The sequence below is a fragment of the Sinocyclocheilus grahami genome, unplaced genomic scaffold, assembly GCF_001515645.1.
Source record: "Sinocyclocheilus grahami isolate Dianchi unplaced genomic scaffold, SAMN03320097.WGS_v1.1 scaffold17.1, whole genome shotgun sequence".
Taxonomy (NCBI): Eukaryota; Metazoa; Chordata; class Actinopteri; order Cypriniformes; family Cyprinidae; genus Sinocyclocheilus; species Sinocyclocheilus grahami.
In genome coordinates, this window is record NW_015505196.1 from 2,937,156 (window position 1) to 2,953,349 (window position 16,194).

General features: G+C 36.5%; 2 protein-coding genes across 6 annotated transcripts in view; one reads left to right on the forward strand and one right to left on the reverse strand.

Annotated features, from left to right (window-relative positions):
• Window positions 1-324: 324 nt before the first annotated feature.
• Window positions 325-9,700, forward strand: ccdc149b (coiled-coil domain containing 149b). Of its 5 annotated transcripts, XM_016232477.1 has the most exons (12): window positions 325-531; window positions 2,013-2,174; window positions 2,275-2,313; window positions 4,099-4,206; window positions 4,347-4,463; window positions 4,632-4,804; window positions 7,182-7,254; window positions 7,362-7,446; window positions 7,578-7,725; window positions 9,075-9,151; window positions 9,373-9,405; window positions 9,573-9,700. In XM_016232477.1, exons 1-12 carry the CDS (start codon window positions 481-483, stop codon window positions 9,683-9,685), a joined length of 1,179 nt encoding a protein of 392 aa, XP_016087963.1. In that variant the 5' UTR covers window positions 325-480; the 3' UTR covers window positions 9,686-9,700. The 5 variants fall into 5 exon arrangements, with proteins under 5 accessions (XP_016087963.1, XP_016087956.1, XP_016087933.1 ...); XM_016232470.1 differs by lacking the exons at window positions 325-531; window positions 2,013-2,174; window positions 2,275-2,313; ... (1 more) ...; window positions 4,347-4,463; window positions 4,632-4,804 and adding exons at window positions 5,411-5,568; window positions 5,669-5,707; window positions 5,875-5,982; window positions 6,123-6,239; window positions 6,408-6,580; XM_016232447.1 differs by lacking the exons at window positions 325-531; window positions 2,013-2,174; window positions 2,275-2,313; ... (1 more) ...; window positions 4,347-4,463; window positions 4,632-4,804 and adding exons at window positions 5,429-5,568; window positions 5,669-5,707; window positions 5,875-5,982; window positions 6,123-6,239; window positions 6,408-6,580 and having other exon boundaries at window positions 9,403-9,405.
• Window positions 9,701-10,897: 1,197 nt separating this feature from the next.
• LOC107551007 (uncharacterized) overlaps window positions 10,898-16,194 on the reverse strand; it is a 30,519-nt gene continuing 25,222 nt past the window's right edge. Inside the window, exon 9 of the mRNA XM_016232488.1 lies at window positions 10,898-12,600. Within this exon, the coding sequence (XP_016087974.1) occupies window positions 12,350-12,600 (251 nt within the window). The 3' untranslated portion in view covers window positions 10,898-12,349. The remainder of the gene's footprint in view (window positions 12,601-16,194) is intronic.

Here is a 16,194-nt window from a genome sequence, read left to right on the forward strand (position 1 = left end):
ATGTTTATTTTTTAAAATAGCAATATAAATGAGTTAATCGCACTTTAGTACAATAGAATACATTATATCTTATACACTGTGTAATTATAATCGAGTGATGTTTGAAATTCGTTGTAAGTTTGGGGGTGCGTTCAACAGCAATGTAAACAACAGAAGCAGTATTGCAGCAAAAATTCACTTGCAACAACAATTTATAGTTTTATTCGAGACCACAGGTTTATTATAATCGTATAACTTAACATAAGAAGCTTTATTAAACACCTGTTATTATTCTTTGGCTTTTGTAGCACTGTCACTTCGCGTCCCTGTTTAAAAGCGACACGCTGCGGTTGGCCATCATCCCAGCCGGAAATGATGTACGACGCGATGTTGATGAAACCTGAAACATGTAACCGTGTCATCCTCGTCGCAATAGATGCTTACGACGTGACAGTTTTTGTAACTGACAGCTTTTTTTAGAAGAATATTCTCGGACCGAAAATGAATCCTTCCACAAGAAGCGAAAGTGATTGGCAGGGTCTGGTGAATGAGGTAGGAAACGCAGACATAATGATGCCTCGCGCTCATCTGCACTCTATGAATCATACTATCAGCGCTGCACTACAGAGGATGCTCAAATTAACCATTTCATGTGGTTTTCAATGAATTTACCCAAATGACGTGTGTAAAGGTTTTCTAAATACGATCAGATTATTTAGCTGATTTACAGAGACGTGAAATCCTCTTACTGTAACCGTGTTGTGTTGTCATTTTCTCGAGACCGCTTGTTCTTATCGAATAGTATATGTGACATGCATGTTATTACATCTTTAAATGCCTTGCAGCATAATAAATCAAATGCAGAAGGTCTGACACGACATGATCAGCTGAGGGATTAACGTTAATCTTCATCCTTTTACGTCAAGGTCCATGAACAGCGCTGAACTCAGCTTGGACCTGGAATTGAAATCATTTTTAAAATAATGATTTTAAAATACAGTGGTGGATACAGGAATAATACATAACAAAGAAATATAAATAGTCGTCTGTATGTTTTCATTTAGGGAACTTTCAAACCCATAACAACTCAATAACAGGCCCCTATGGACTTAGAATGTATTTACATAATCTTTTGAATAAATTGTGAACTTTAATGTCCCTTCTCAAGTGCATTGGCAAATTTAGAAATGTCAAAGGTTTGGTTTAGCTTTTCAAAGGTTATATTAATTTAAAAGTAGGATTTAGTTCTTTACTTCCAACTTCCAAGGTGACTGCATGATGTCTTAATTCAGTAATAATAATATTAATAATAGGTACTGTTAATAATAATAAGTAGGCCTAATACATAATCTTAACTTCAGCAAAGGCTAAAGCCACTAAAATCAAGATGTAGAATTAATGTAAATTGAAATCATATTTCTTATTTTTGGCCTTCAACTAAAATGTTTTATTAACTTACAGAACACACAGTTCCTAGAACATCTGGAATAACCAAAATTAATAAATTAAAGAATTTATGGGTAATTATTGTACTTTATTGACATTTCTGGTTTCTATGAAAAGTTCTCAAATGCAGAAACTTCTAAGCATTTGAACAAAAGTGCCAATAGAAATATTTTCACTTACATGGGAAAAATGTCAATATTATTTGGAAGAGACTTTGGTAACACTTTATTTTAAGGTGTCCTTGTTACACATATTGCATGTGCTTACTATTATAATAACAATTAATTATGCATAATTACATGCAAGTAACCATAAGCCAAACCATAATCCTAACCGTATAGTAAGTGTATGTAGTTATAATATTACTCAGTACTTAAATCAAATGTATAATTACAGTGTAACAAGGACACCTTAAAGTAAAGTGTAACCAAGACTTATGAGTCGGAGGCCTTTGAGTAAAAAGCTTAGGTGATTTTGCTAAAAAAAACAATGCAGGAACCCACTTTGATCATTGCCTCTTCTGGCAGTGGTGACTAAATGCGTTGAATTGAAGCATTAACAACCCTGTTGTATCCTTGTTTGCTTAGTTCCTGGTATGCAAGAGAAAGCTGGAGAGTAAGAAGGAGGCACTGCTGATCTTATCAAAAGAACTGGACACCTGCCAGCAGGAAAGGGATCAGTTTAAACTGATGGCAAACCAGCTCCGTGAACGCCACCAAGGGCTCAAGAAAAAGTACAGAGAGCTTATAGTATGTATTTCTATTCTAAATGAATTAAACACTCATGTAGAAGTATGAGGTATTGTTGTTATAATGACGTATATTTAAATGATTATTTTTTCATTAATAGGATGGCGACCCTTCTCTGCCTCCTGAAAAAAGAAACCAAGTATGTCTGTGCTTAACACCTATTTAAATATTCTTAACTGTACTCTGTTATATACTGTATATATAAAACTACAGATCTGAAATCTAAATGTGTAGTTTGTGAAGTAGTCAACCCAGTACCCCTGATTATCATTTGGTGTTATTCATTGTTTTTTTAACTTGCCACAGGTCAATATGGCTCAGTTACTGAGAGACTCACGAGAACAGAACAAACAGCTGAGCGAGGAGATGAAAGAACTGAAGCAACGTTGAAATCATTTTAAAAATAATGATTTTAAAATACAGTGGTGGATACAGGAATAATACATAACAAAGAAATATAAATAGTCGTCTGTATGTTTTCATTTAGGGAACTTTCAAACCCATAACAACTCAATAACAGGCCCCTATGGATTTAGAATGTATTTACATAATCTTTTGAATAAATTGTGAACTTTAATGTCCCTTCTCAAGTGCATTGGCAAATTTAGAAATGTCAAAGGTTTGGTTTAGCTTTTCAAAGGTTATATTAATTTAAAAGTAGGATTTAGTTCTTTACTTCCAACTTCCAAGGTGACTGCATGATGTCTTAATTCAGTAATAATAATATTAATAATAGGTACTGTTAATAATAATAAGTAGGCCTAATACATAATCTTAACTTCAGCAAAGGCTAAAGCCACTAAAATCAAGATGTAGAATTAATGTAAATTGAAATCATATTTCTTATTTTTGGCCTTCAACTAAAATGTTTTATTAACTTACAGAACACACAGTTCCTAGAACATCTGGAATAACCAAAATTAATAAATTAAAGAATTTATGGGTAATTATTGTACTTTATTGACATTTCTGGTTTCTATGAAAAGTTCTCAAATGCAGAAACTTCTAAGCATTTGAACAAAAGTGCCAATAGAAATATTTTCACTTACATGGGAAAAATGTCAATATTATTTGGAAGAGACTTTGGTAACACTTTATTTTAAGGTGTCCTTGTTACACATATTGCATGTGCTTACTATTATAATAACAATTAATTATGCATAATTACATGCAAGTAACCATAAGCCAAACCATAATCCTAACCGTATAGTAAGTGTATGTAGTTATAATATTACTCAGTACTTAAATCAAATGTATAATTACAGTGTAACAAGGACACCTTAAAGTAAAGTGTAACCAAGACTTATGAGTCGGAGGCCTTTGAGTAAAAAGCTTAGGTGATTTTGCTAAAAAAAACAATGCAGGAACCCACTTTGATCATTGCCTCTTCTGGCAGTGGTGACTAAATGCGTTGAATTGAAGCATTAACAACCCTGTTGTATCCTTGTTTGCTTAGTTCCTGGTATGCAAGAGAAAGCTGGAGAGTAAGAAGGAGGCACTGCTGATCTTATCAAAAGAACTGGACACCTGCCAGCAGGAAAGGGATCAGTTTAAACTGATGGCAAACCAGCTCCGTGAACGCCACCAAGGGCTCAAGAAAAAGTACAGAGAGCTTATAGTATGTATTTCTATTCTAAATGAATTAAACACTCATGTAGAAGTATGAGGTATTGTTGTTATAATGACGTATATTTAAATGATTATTTTTTCATTAATAGGATGGCGACCCTTCTCTGCCTCCTGAAAAAAGAAACCAAGTATGTCTGTGCTTAACACCTATTTAAATATTCTTAACTGTACTCTGTTATATACTGTATATATAAAACTACAGATCTGAAATCTAAATGTGTAGTTTGTGAAGTAGTCAACCCAGTACCCCTGATTATCATTTGGTGTTATTCATTGTTTTTTTAACTTGCCACAGGTCAATATGGCTCAGTTACTGAGAGACTCACGAGAACAGAACAAACAGCTGAGCGAGGAGATGAAAGAACTGAAGCAACGTTTAGCGGAGGTGCAGGGCGATAACAAGGTATGGGTTCCACTCTGCACAGAGGTGATTACTTTGCATGACTCAGTCCCATGCAGATGTTTGCAAGGTCAAATATGTAATCAAACACATTGACCACAGTTCATATATTGTGGTATATCTGCATTCTTTCCATCCCACAGCTGCTGAGGATGACCATCGCAAAGCAGCGTCTAGGGGATGAAGAGGTGGGGACTCGTCACTTTCCAGCCCATGAGAGAGAAGATCTTGTTCAGCAGTTAGAAAGAGCTCGAGAGCAGGTGCGTTGCTCTTGGCGTTCCACACATTTTAGTTCTCAAGAATATCACTGTGTGTCATATCTCACAGTTTTTGTAGACACTGGTGTCATAGAAAAACAAAACACTGATACAATTAGTTGAGTAAAAAAAGCAATATATGTCCTGTGTCATAACCCTATGGTGTTGCAGAATGAAGCACTGGAACAAAGCTTAAAGGCTGCCACGGATGAATTACAGGACGTGAGAGCAGAGCGTAATGTCTATCAGGAGAAAGCTCACAGACTAAACCTGGAAATTAACCACATCTTGGGAAGCCACGAGAATCGCATCCTGGATATTGATGCTCTGTGTATGGAGAACAGGTCAGTGTTGCCATGTTCAGGATCTACACACCTACACATTTAGCATCTACTGCTGCGGTAGCAGGAGGTAAACACACACACACGTTTGTTTTTGTGAATTGTAGGGACTTTCCATAGACTTCTATTCATTTTTTTTACTGACCAAACAATATTTTCTATCCCCTAACCCTAAACCTACACCCCTTACAGAAAACCTGTTTGCATTGTTACACTTTCAGATAAACATAATTTACTATTTGTAATAATTTTTTCACCTTGTGGGGACCACGATGTCAAAAATGTCAGGGTTTACTGTCCTTGTGGGCACACAATGTAGCATAAACAAGTACACACACACAATAATCCTAACCGTATAGTAAGTGTATGTAGTTATAATATTACTCAGTACTTAAATCAAATGTATAATTACAGTGTAACAAGGACACCTTAAAGTAAAGTGTAACCAAGACTTATGAGTCGGAGGCCTTTGAGTAAAAAGCTTAGGTGATTTTGCTAAAAAAAACAATGCAGGAACCCACTTTGATCATTGCCTCTTCTGGCAGTGGTGACTAAATGCGTTGAATTGAAGCATTAACAACCCTGTTGTATCCTTGTTTGCTTAGTTCCTGGTATGCAAGAGAAAGCTGGAGAGTAAGAAGGAGGCACTGCTGATCTTATCAAAAGAACTGGACACCTGCCAGCAGGAAAGGGATCAGTTTAAACTGATGGCAAACCAGCTCCGTGAACGCCACCAAGGGCTCAAGAAAAAGTACAGAGAGCTTATAGTATGTATTTCTATTCTAAATGAATTAAACACTCATGTAGAAGTATGAGGTATTGTTGTTATAATGACGTATATTTAAATGATTATTTTTTCATTAATAGGATGGCGACCCTTCTCTGCCTCCTGAAAAAAGAAACCAAGTATGTCTGTGCTTAACACCTATTTAAATATTCTTAACTGTACTCTGTTATATACTGTATATATAAAACTACAGATCTGAAATCTAAATGTGTAGTTTGTGAAGTAGTCAACCCAGTACCCCTGATTATCATTTGGTGTTATTCATTGTTTTTTTAACTTGCCACAGGTCAATATGGCTCAGTTACTGAGAGACTCACGAGAACAGAACAAACAGCTGAGCGAGGAGATGAAAGAACTGAAGCAACGTTTAGCGGAGGTGCAGGGCGATAACAAGGTATGGGTTCCACTCTGCACAGAGGTGATTACTTTGCATGACTCAGTCCCATGCAGATGTTTGCAAGGTCAAATATGTAATCAAACACATTGACCACAGTTCATATATTGTGGTATATCTGCATTCTTTCCATCCCACAGCTGCTGAGGATGACCATCGCAAAGCAGCGTCTAGGGGATGAAGAGGTGGGGACTCGTCACTTTCCAGCCCATGAGAGAGAAGATCTTGTTCAGCAGTTAGAAAGAGCTCGAGAGCAGGTGCATTGCTCTTGGCGTTCCACACATTTTAGTTCTCAAGAATATCACTGTGTGTCATATCTCACAGTTTTTGTAGACACTGGTGCCATAGAAAAACAAAACACTGATACAATTAGTTGAGTAAAAAAAGCAATATATGTCCTGTGTCATAACCCTATGGTGTTGCAGAATGAAGCACTGGAACAAAGCTTAAAGGCTGCCACGGATGAATTACAGGACGTGAGAGCAGAGCGTAATGTCTATCAGGAGAAAGCTCACAGACTAAACCTGGAAATTAACCACATCTTGGGAAGCCACGAGAATCGCATCCTGGATATTGATGCTCTGTGTATGGAGAACAGGTCAGTGTTGCCATGTTCAGGATCTACACACCTACACATTTAGCATCTACTGCTGCGGTAGCAGGAGGTAAACACACACACACGTTTGTTTTTGTGAATTGTAGGGACTTTCCATAGACTTCTATTCATTTTTTTTACTGACCAAACAATATTTTCTATCCCCTAACCCTAAACCTACACCCCTTACAGAAAACCTGTTTGCATTGTTACACTTTCAGATAAACATAATTTACTATTTGTAATCATTTTTTCACCTTGTGGGGACCACGATGTCAAAAATGTCAGGGTTTACTGTCCTTGTGGGCACACAATGTAGCATAAACAAGTACACACACACACACAAACACACACTAATAAACATATATGCAGAGATTTATTATTTTAGTACACATAAATCACATTCTGATTCCAAAATTACTGCTATGTGTGACTGACCTCTGCTGGTCTGGTGGGGACATTACAGTCATTGATATGGCCGTTTTAACATGTCCAGTTGGTTTTGTTGGTGCCTAAATATTATCAACAGTGCTATTTAGCTAGACATTTTGTGGGTTATCTGTATATCATATTAAAGTCTTCAAAATATCTTTATTTTTTTAAGATATCTGCATGAGCGGCTGATGCAGCTTCAGGAGGAGGTCACCCTCCTCAAATCAAACGTCATGAAGTACAAGGTATTTATTACACATACAACCAAATGTATATGTACACAAAATAATTATTCACTTTAGTTATGTATAAGTTCATTGATGTTTTATTTCGCCAATGTGTTTTATTTCAGAGTGCTTTGGAAAGCAAGAAGAACAGTAAAGTGTATGGCAAGTCCAACAGCAGTGCTCTGACAGGAGTCCTCTCTGCTAAGCAAGGTACCACACAAGACTTCTACAGAATCCAGACAGTAACAATTCCGTGCCTTACCAGTATTCTTCTTTAATTAATATACAATTATTTGAAAGAAAAATCCTCAGAAGCAAAGTTACAGCTAATATGTTTCCAGTACAAGAGCTGTTGCTGTCAGAGGAGAATGGCTGCAGTCTCCCGGTCACTTCGCAGTCCATCAGTGACCTGAAGTCCCTGGCCACTGCTCTGCTGGAGACCATTCATGAGAAGAACATGGTCATTCAGCATCAACGGCAAACCAACAAGTATGTTACATCGTGACAACTGTCATCTAATTTTCTGTGCTGGAAAGCACCTAAGATACAGTGTTACTTTCGAATGGTTTATTTATATGCTATTATAGTTTTCATTAACTGTCACCCGTCCCCCCCCAGTGGGACACCTAAGTTTACTTCACTATAATGCAAATAAATCCTAATCTAATCATGACAAGCTATATATCATTGGAAAGGTCTAAGACTCCTAAATAGATATTTTACCACTGTTTTACACGTTACAAATTATGTAGGAAAAGTAATAGATTATTTTATGACTAGAGTGGACCTCAAAAATCTACATCATAACAGAAGTTCTGACCTTTGTCACAAAAAGTCTTTCTTTGTTGTTATATATCAATTGAAAGCTTAAAATCTCAAAATTCATTCTTTGAAAACCATTTTAAAATCAGACATTGCATTACCATGGAAATGGTACATCAAAGTCATATTACAAATGTTTTCATTCATGAATTATAAAAATGTAAGTTTGGATAGTGCACTTTCAAGTCTTTGTTCAAAAACGGGAGTGACAGTTAAAGGGTTAATATTTTAGATTTGCATTTATTTTTATATTTTCAGTTTTCATTTTTAAATTTCTTTAAATTTTGTTGTAAAATGTGCATTTTATTTTTATCAGTGCATTTAATTTTTTTATATGTTACTATTTTTATTTTTATCAATGTATTTTTTTAAATGTTACTATTTAGGTTTAATATATTTGTATTATTTCAGTTTTAGTTCTTATTTATTTCTAACTTGTAATTTTAGTGCTTCAGCTTAATTTTAATTACCGAGGCAACATTTAACATTCTTTAGTTTGTTATTTTTTGTATTTTATTTTATTATGGCTTTATTTAAATGAACAACAGTTGTTTTAATGGTTTTTGTTCATTATAATAATCCTGCCAAGATGGAAGTTAAGCCATAGCATTCTTATTTTTACAGAATTATGGAAGAATATTCTGGACAATTTTCAAAAGGAATTGCGATTCCATTTGAGTTTTGGCAGGTTACATGCGTGATGCAGAGAGAGTGAAAAAGCAGACAAGGTAATTAATATTGCTATTTAAATATGACAGGCTCATAACTCGTCAGATATGGGAAATACAGTTGCAAATGGACTTTTCTTTTTCATTTCAAATTTGGCAGCCACTGTGCGTTCGCGAAAGTGAAAATTCAAACGGTAATGCAAGATTTGCAATTGCGTTTGGATTATGTCACAATTAACGCAATTAAAAATACAATTTGCAATTCCTTTTGAAAATTGTCCAGAATATCCTTCCATACTGAATAGTGTTAAAAAGTGAAATGTAGCTGGTTTGCATATATTTAAACAGGATCCTGGGTAACCGGGTTGCAGAACTTGAAAGAAAGTTGAAAACATTAGAGGTGTCTGGGTTGTGGAGTCTGCCAGGTAAACATCATATTCTATGCAGTTGCTTTTTTCTTCTTCTTAATTTTGATTATTTGATTGTAGTTTGGTGTTTTAATGTTTGCTCTAATACACTTTACATTTGTGTAATTGGTGTTTCTTTGTAACATATTATAGTTTGTCTTACTTACTTCAATTTTTAAATGACTTTCAATTGCTCTCCCATTTCTGCTTTTCACTCTTTCTGCTCACCCTCTCTGGAGGCATCACCTACAATGTGTCTCTCGGACTAGGGAGTATGTTTTTTTTTTTTTAATTCAATATAGATTTTTGCCTTTTACTGTATACCTTTCTGCACTTTTTTCAAACCAATTCTACCTCTGTTACCCTTGTTGTTAACTTGACAAGATAACTTCCATTTGTTGTCATAGTTGTGTATATATTGACTTGAACTTTTTTACAGGAAGGAAAGCCGTTATTGTCCTGAGTGACTCTCAGCATGTCCAGTCCACCACAGAACAGTCAGTCCATCTGACACCAGAGTCAATGGGTGAGTTAGTACCTAGTGAACAATAATTGACACTTTACATCTATACAGTACACTTTTGAGTCTCATGACCTCTTTAAACATTACAGGCACAAATCCAAATGTTATTTTTTTAAAAATGATTAGTTATTATTAATTTTGTAATAATCATAGACCCTAGCCCTAAAGTTTGCATATGGAAAATACTTTAATGCGTAAGCTCAGAACATTTAATTCAAAGAAAAGAGAAGCTTACACACATAATCATAAAAATGTCCTTACAAAATTCTTACATTCAGAGGCCAAAAAGTGAAAGAAAAGTGCCACATTGTTAAAAGTTTTTAAATGTCACCACATAAATTCATGTTTATATTTTTTCTCCGAATTAGTAGAATCAGTATTATGAAAATTTGATTTGCGTACAGCTACACACAACCTTGCCTGTTGAATATTAAAAATCAAATGAACAGGCATGTCCATGTCCTTCATGCGAGTCAACGGTTCCTGTTCATCTCCACACAGGATCTCATCCTGGCACTTCCCCTAATTGCAGATTCAATTATTATTTTTTTACATTTGCCATGTTTATGCTGTCAGACTAACACCTTCTACCTCAAAAGTTCACATTTAATTCATTGCTACTTGTTGTTTCTTTGTAATCGTTTGTGATATTTACTAGCAATTTCTGATGGAAAATTGTTTCTACACCAATGTTTTTTTTAGTGTATATACCCAAAAACATTCATCTGTGTGCTGCTAACATTCATAGACATCCAAAGCTACTACTGCATAGTGCATGCATACCAATAACATTCGGAGGAATATCAAATACATTGTTGTCGTTACATATCTACATTTCAGAAAATTGCAGAATCACAAAAAAAACAAAAAAAAAAATGATATTGGACCAACTACTAGAGACAGCAGGAGCTTGATTTCTAACATTTAATGCAAACAAACCTTTTTGACTGGAGCAAAACAAACAACTGTGCCACTCACTATCCAATCAAAGCTGTCAGTGCAGAGTGCAATGACACAGTGATCAATAAGGGAAAGAGATTATGTACTGCGCTTATAAAAAATAGACAAATTGCTCCATTTAAAATGTAATGAACAATACCAAATTAAATTAGATCAAATGAATACAGCACAGAACATTGCTAGATTGAAATCTTTGGACAGAATTGTAAGGATTTTTTTTTTTGCTGTTATTCTGCATTTTCTATAAAAGCAGCACAAATAAGTCTAGAATTACAAACAAAACATTTTTATTATTATCATTTCAGACAACTTAAAAAACGCACAGACAACACAAAAACAAGCTTGTCTTGCCTACGGTGTATTAACATCGTGCTCTTTTTTTTCTGCAAATATTTACATTCAGTATGCACATAAAGTGGAAATGGAACACTTACCACAGTAAGATTTAATAATTATAACAATACCACTGTTAACAGTAACAACAATATGTGTGTGTACATATATACATTGCAAAGTTTGAAAGAACAAAGGATAACAAAACAGCCAAGTAGATAGATATATAAAAAGTATAAACTGAGGTGTTACGTGTGGTTATCATGTGTTTCCAATACACAGTTTAAATTTCCATATGGATTTGATGGATGAATACAATGCAAACAAGTGAACTAAACTCATCTGCTCACTCATGTCCACTTCTACCGCACAGGACAGATAGGTGCTTATTTTTCAATGCTGAACAAGCTACAGTGCCAAACCGCTAACTTCAATGGATTGAAATTAATTAAAAGAACCCCAAAATAAATCCTCCCTCACATGTTCTTACAAACCTGCATGACTTTCTTCCGTGGAGCACAAAAGTAGGAATTCTCAAGAAAGTTCTGGTCATTTTTGTTCATGTAATTACGATTAATAATGCACAAACATCAAAAACGCCATAAATGTCATTCATATGAATCTGTGCACTAGATTGATGCCATATATTTTTATTTGCATTTGGAATTGCAAAAGACAAGAGCATTCAAAAATCATTCAAATTTCTACTGAGTGTTCTACTGAACAAGGAAAGTCATACTGGTTTGACAACAAGAATACTGTAAATGAAAACAGAACCATGTAATTAAAATCACATAAGGCTTAAAATGGTAGGAACAAAAGTGGGTTTTATGGAACAAAGAAACTTTAAATTAAATGTTTCAATTCAGGTTGGTTTAAAAACATTTTAATGAGCAAAGATGGTAAGCAAAAATGGACCTTCTTTTGTTAAATCCCATTTCTTATGCATATTCCTTCATTTCATCAAAAATTATGAAATTAGTAAATAACAGTAAAATGTTCTCAAATGTGAATGAAACTGAAGTTTGACTCCCATCAAGGCACAAGTTGCTCAGTCTGCCTGTTTCTCTGTCATTGGAGAGATAGAGGCATGGCCAAAGGGAGAGAGCAAAGCCATTCAGACTTACAGCTGGCCAAAAATGGTCATCTACATTTAAGCCAGCAACACAAAAACTTACTGGTCATCTGCAGACAGAAAAATTGCAACAAGTGTGCATTTCCGTCTGCTTCCCAGACTGGTACCATTTTCCGTTTTACACACCGGACACAAATCACACACAACATCATATTAATTAAAGCATTTGTACTGCGTTTACTGTGACTGTACCATGTCAATATTTTCCCTCACATCCCCTCCCTTACACATCTGACCCTTCCGAGCAGCGTGCTAAATCACAGCCTCAGCAGACGGACAGGGCGGGTGGACCCTGTCTCTGCTGGGTTTTCTTGAGCAGCTGTATACGGTTGTGGCAGTAGAATTTCACAGCCCTCCAGTCCCGGTGGTTGGTGACCAGCAGGGGGCAGAGCTCCAGGCAGCGCTCACATTCCGCTTTAGCCGGCACTCGCAGCTCTATGATGTTTTGCACCAGGTGGGTCTCAACAGCTGCCCGCTCTGCCTCAGACCAAGGCCGCTTCAGCACACCACGTTTACCTGAGACAGAGAGGAGAACATATGTTAATCATTATTCCTGTGTAAACACTGCACTCAGGCTTTCCCGCTCCCCCAGGCGTCAATGAGTTAGCACTGTGCTGAATAGGGATGTAACGATTACCGGTTTGATGATAAATCATGATAAAATTCCCCACGGTTAGTATTACCGTTTCATCTTTTAGTTATCATTAAAACCGTATTAGATTACTGCGATTTGTACAACTCGCGATAAATAAATACCGTCCAGCATAAAGCACAGTTTTAAGTAACAGTCTCACGTGTTATCATTTGGAAATTATACAAATGAATGTATGAATGAATTAATTATATGAATGTACCTCTGAAGGTTCTGACTGTCTTCAGAAAAGAATCGATGGCATTTTGTTTTCATCATCGCTCCATGTAATACCTGAAGGAAGTGTTCTTAATCGCAAAACTGCTTTGTCCACAGAGGTTACGGGAAACGGCTCGAATTCTGCTTTTCCATAAACGCCACCTAGTGTCAGCGAGTGGATTTACAGAGACTTATAATTTACATTCAGCCTGTGTGTAGTTTCGGTCTGGCCAAAAACGGACCGAATTTGCATGCCCTGCTGTAAATTTTGACTGGTTGATGAAAAACAAGCTTGTGTGGATTCTACACATTTAAACAATTCAGATAAGTCATCTAGAATTATTTATGGAGCAGATAAAAAAACAACATTCATTTATTAATCAATTATCATTTTGACTTGTATCTTTTCTTTATTTAAAGGCTGAAATGTGAGGTTTACCCTTTTATTAAACTTTTTCAAAGCTTTATTTGAACATTGACATTAGATATTTCAACATGCTATTAAACTGTTGACAGTCAAGTTGTCATTTAAAATCCGAACATCATTGGTAATGTTATTGTTTTAGTGATTATGCAAACAATAAGTCATTTTATTGGTTGTTTGTTAATTTTTAAATATAAAACTTGGTGAAGTGATTTATGTGTCGGTACTTTTTTAACATCTCCAGCACATTTGAACAATACCGTGATAATACTGAAAAGCATGATCATTTTGGTCACTATAATCGTGATAAGAAATTTTCATACCGTTACATCCCTAGTGCTGAAGGACTCAGGCTTGTAGCTCTGGCAGACAATAAACACAACCATCACAATGCTCTTGTTTACATTTTATTATACTGTTTTTTTTTTAAGCATTTAAATTTAGATTTGAGCTAGATTATTTTAAATTAAATTAAAATTAAATTTATGCATTTAGCAGACGCTTTTAAGCATTTAAATTTAGATTTGAGCTAGATTATTTTAAATTAAATTAAAATTAAATTTATGCATTTAGCAGACACTTTTATCCAAAGCGACTTACAGTGCATTCAGGCTATACACGTTTTATCAGTATGTGTGTTCCCTGGGAATTTAACCCATGACGTTTGCGCTGCTAATGCAATGCTCTACCACTGAGCCAAATTTGTAATTTTTTTATTTTAAGTCATCTTGAGGTACCCTTACAAGTTTTAGACTGCATACAATGATCACATAAATGATATGTAGATGTTTATATTGCAAAACCATTAACAGAACCAGGTATGCCAATATTCTGGTTACAAGAAATCTGAATACATTTTTGCTCCAACATGCTTACGTTAACTGGAATTTTTGGTCAAATAAACAGTTTATTCTGAATATTCACATGCCCAAACCAGACAGTGATACTTAAACAAAAACAAACAAAAAAATAAATAAACGGGGCAAATTTCTAATACTTTTTTTTGAAGGACAATATAAAGACAGGCAACATAAGAGTCTTATGGTTTACATTTTTTCTACGCTTGTGTGCTGCTGTCAGAGGCATTAATTAAAATGATCCGAGTTCAGAATCACTCAAATACAGCATAAAGCATGACAAAGAATAAAAACCTGTAATTCCAATAGCTTTAGAGTATGTAAACCTCTTTTCTGAATGAAAGCTTGACAACAATATACTTTAATTGAAAATGAAGTGCATATAAATGTGGTCAATGAAAATGATACCTTTAAGACTGACAAATACCTATTTTGTTACCACATTAGCAGGAAAATACAACAAATGCATTTTCTATTAGATTAACTGATGAGGACAAAACTCATTTTAATGTCAGAAAAAGTTAAGAGTCTGTCCTACTCTAACAGATTGTTCACCATGGCTACAGAACAGCAATGTTTACTATCCTTCTCATTACAGAACTTTTCTCATTATAAAAGGAAGACACAAGAGAACAGTCAATAAATCTTATTAATTCAAATGTATGTTCTTTCCTATTTTTAGCTATCTTGGTTTAACATAGGTTGCACTTATCAGCCCTCAAAAAAAATTAACCCTGGTTTAACTGGTCCATGCTTTGTGCATGTAAACACAGATTATGTTACAATTAGCAGTGTTGTCCTCAATTCCTGGAACTGAGGAGTACAAAGGCATATTTTTACACTGTATGACAGTCATACAATCAGACTCACCAGGTTTGGGCTGTCCTGAGGCCTTTTTGCGTCCCGCTGAGAGCAGGGAGCTGCTGTTCATCTTCTTGGGCCGGGGAGATTTGCTGTTGCTTGTGTTTTTTTTCATCACAATGGTGGTTGCAGGAGATGCTGCTTCTGGTTTCACTTTACTCTGCTCAACATCTGAGTCCTCTGACAGCGAGTCGGCAGAGTTTCCTGACAACACTGAAAGGGAAGGGCAAGTATGACTAATGAGTCCAATACTCTTTATTTACACCTGCCTTGTGCTTGACACAACAACTCACTCACCATCTAACTCCAGACATATGTGATGTAAACTCATTCCTCGGAACAAGACGCCATCTCTCTCTCCACATAGTACCACACGACCGATCAGACCCATCAGCCCAGGGTCCTGGCCGATGGTTGCGCAGCTTTGAGTCACGTGATACTCCTTCTGCAAGAAGCTTTCCAATCGCTGAATGGCAGCCCCGTGCCGTCCTTCCTCCTCACCCTCACTTAACAACAGCAGCTGCGTAAGTATCGCCACCTGTCTGCGAACGCGTGTCTGCGTCAGTGCCCGGGGGTGCTGCGAACCACTGGACCGAGCCAAACTACGTAGTAAGTCTGTTCCTCGCAGGGGAGTAGCTGGCGAATGATACGGCCTGGCAAACACATAGGGGTTCTGTGGATCGATTCCCACACCGGCACGAGTCTGCAAAAGCATCTCCAGACAGGCTTCTGAGTGTGGGGGGAGGATGAGCGGCTGTACGCGGCCACGCTTCCCTTGGACCCCGACACGAGGGAGATGAGGGAGGACCAGCCGCTCGAAGGGTGAGAGTGCAGCCTCCAGTGGGGTTAGAGTTAACAGGGCACCAGGTTGCACAGGGATGGGGCACTGGGATGCGACTCGGGCCTGGTACTCTGAGATTGTCAGTTTGGAGACTTCACATTCACGGCGGCGATTGTAAAGGATGAGAAGGGCCAGGCTGGAGTGACAGAGGAGACGCCATGCCTCGGCCGACTCAGGTGAGCGGGAGAGAGAAATAAAGGCAGAGTGCTGCAGCCGCCGCAGGTACAACACCAGGGAGGAAAGGGAGGAAAGAAGTGGGAGCATGTGGGGACGACGC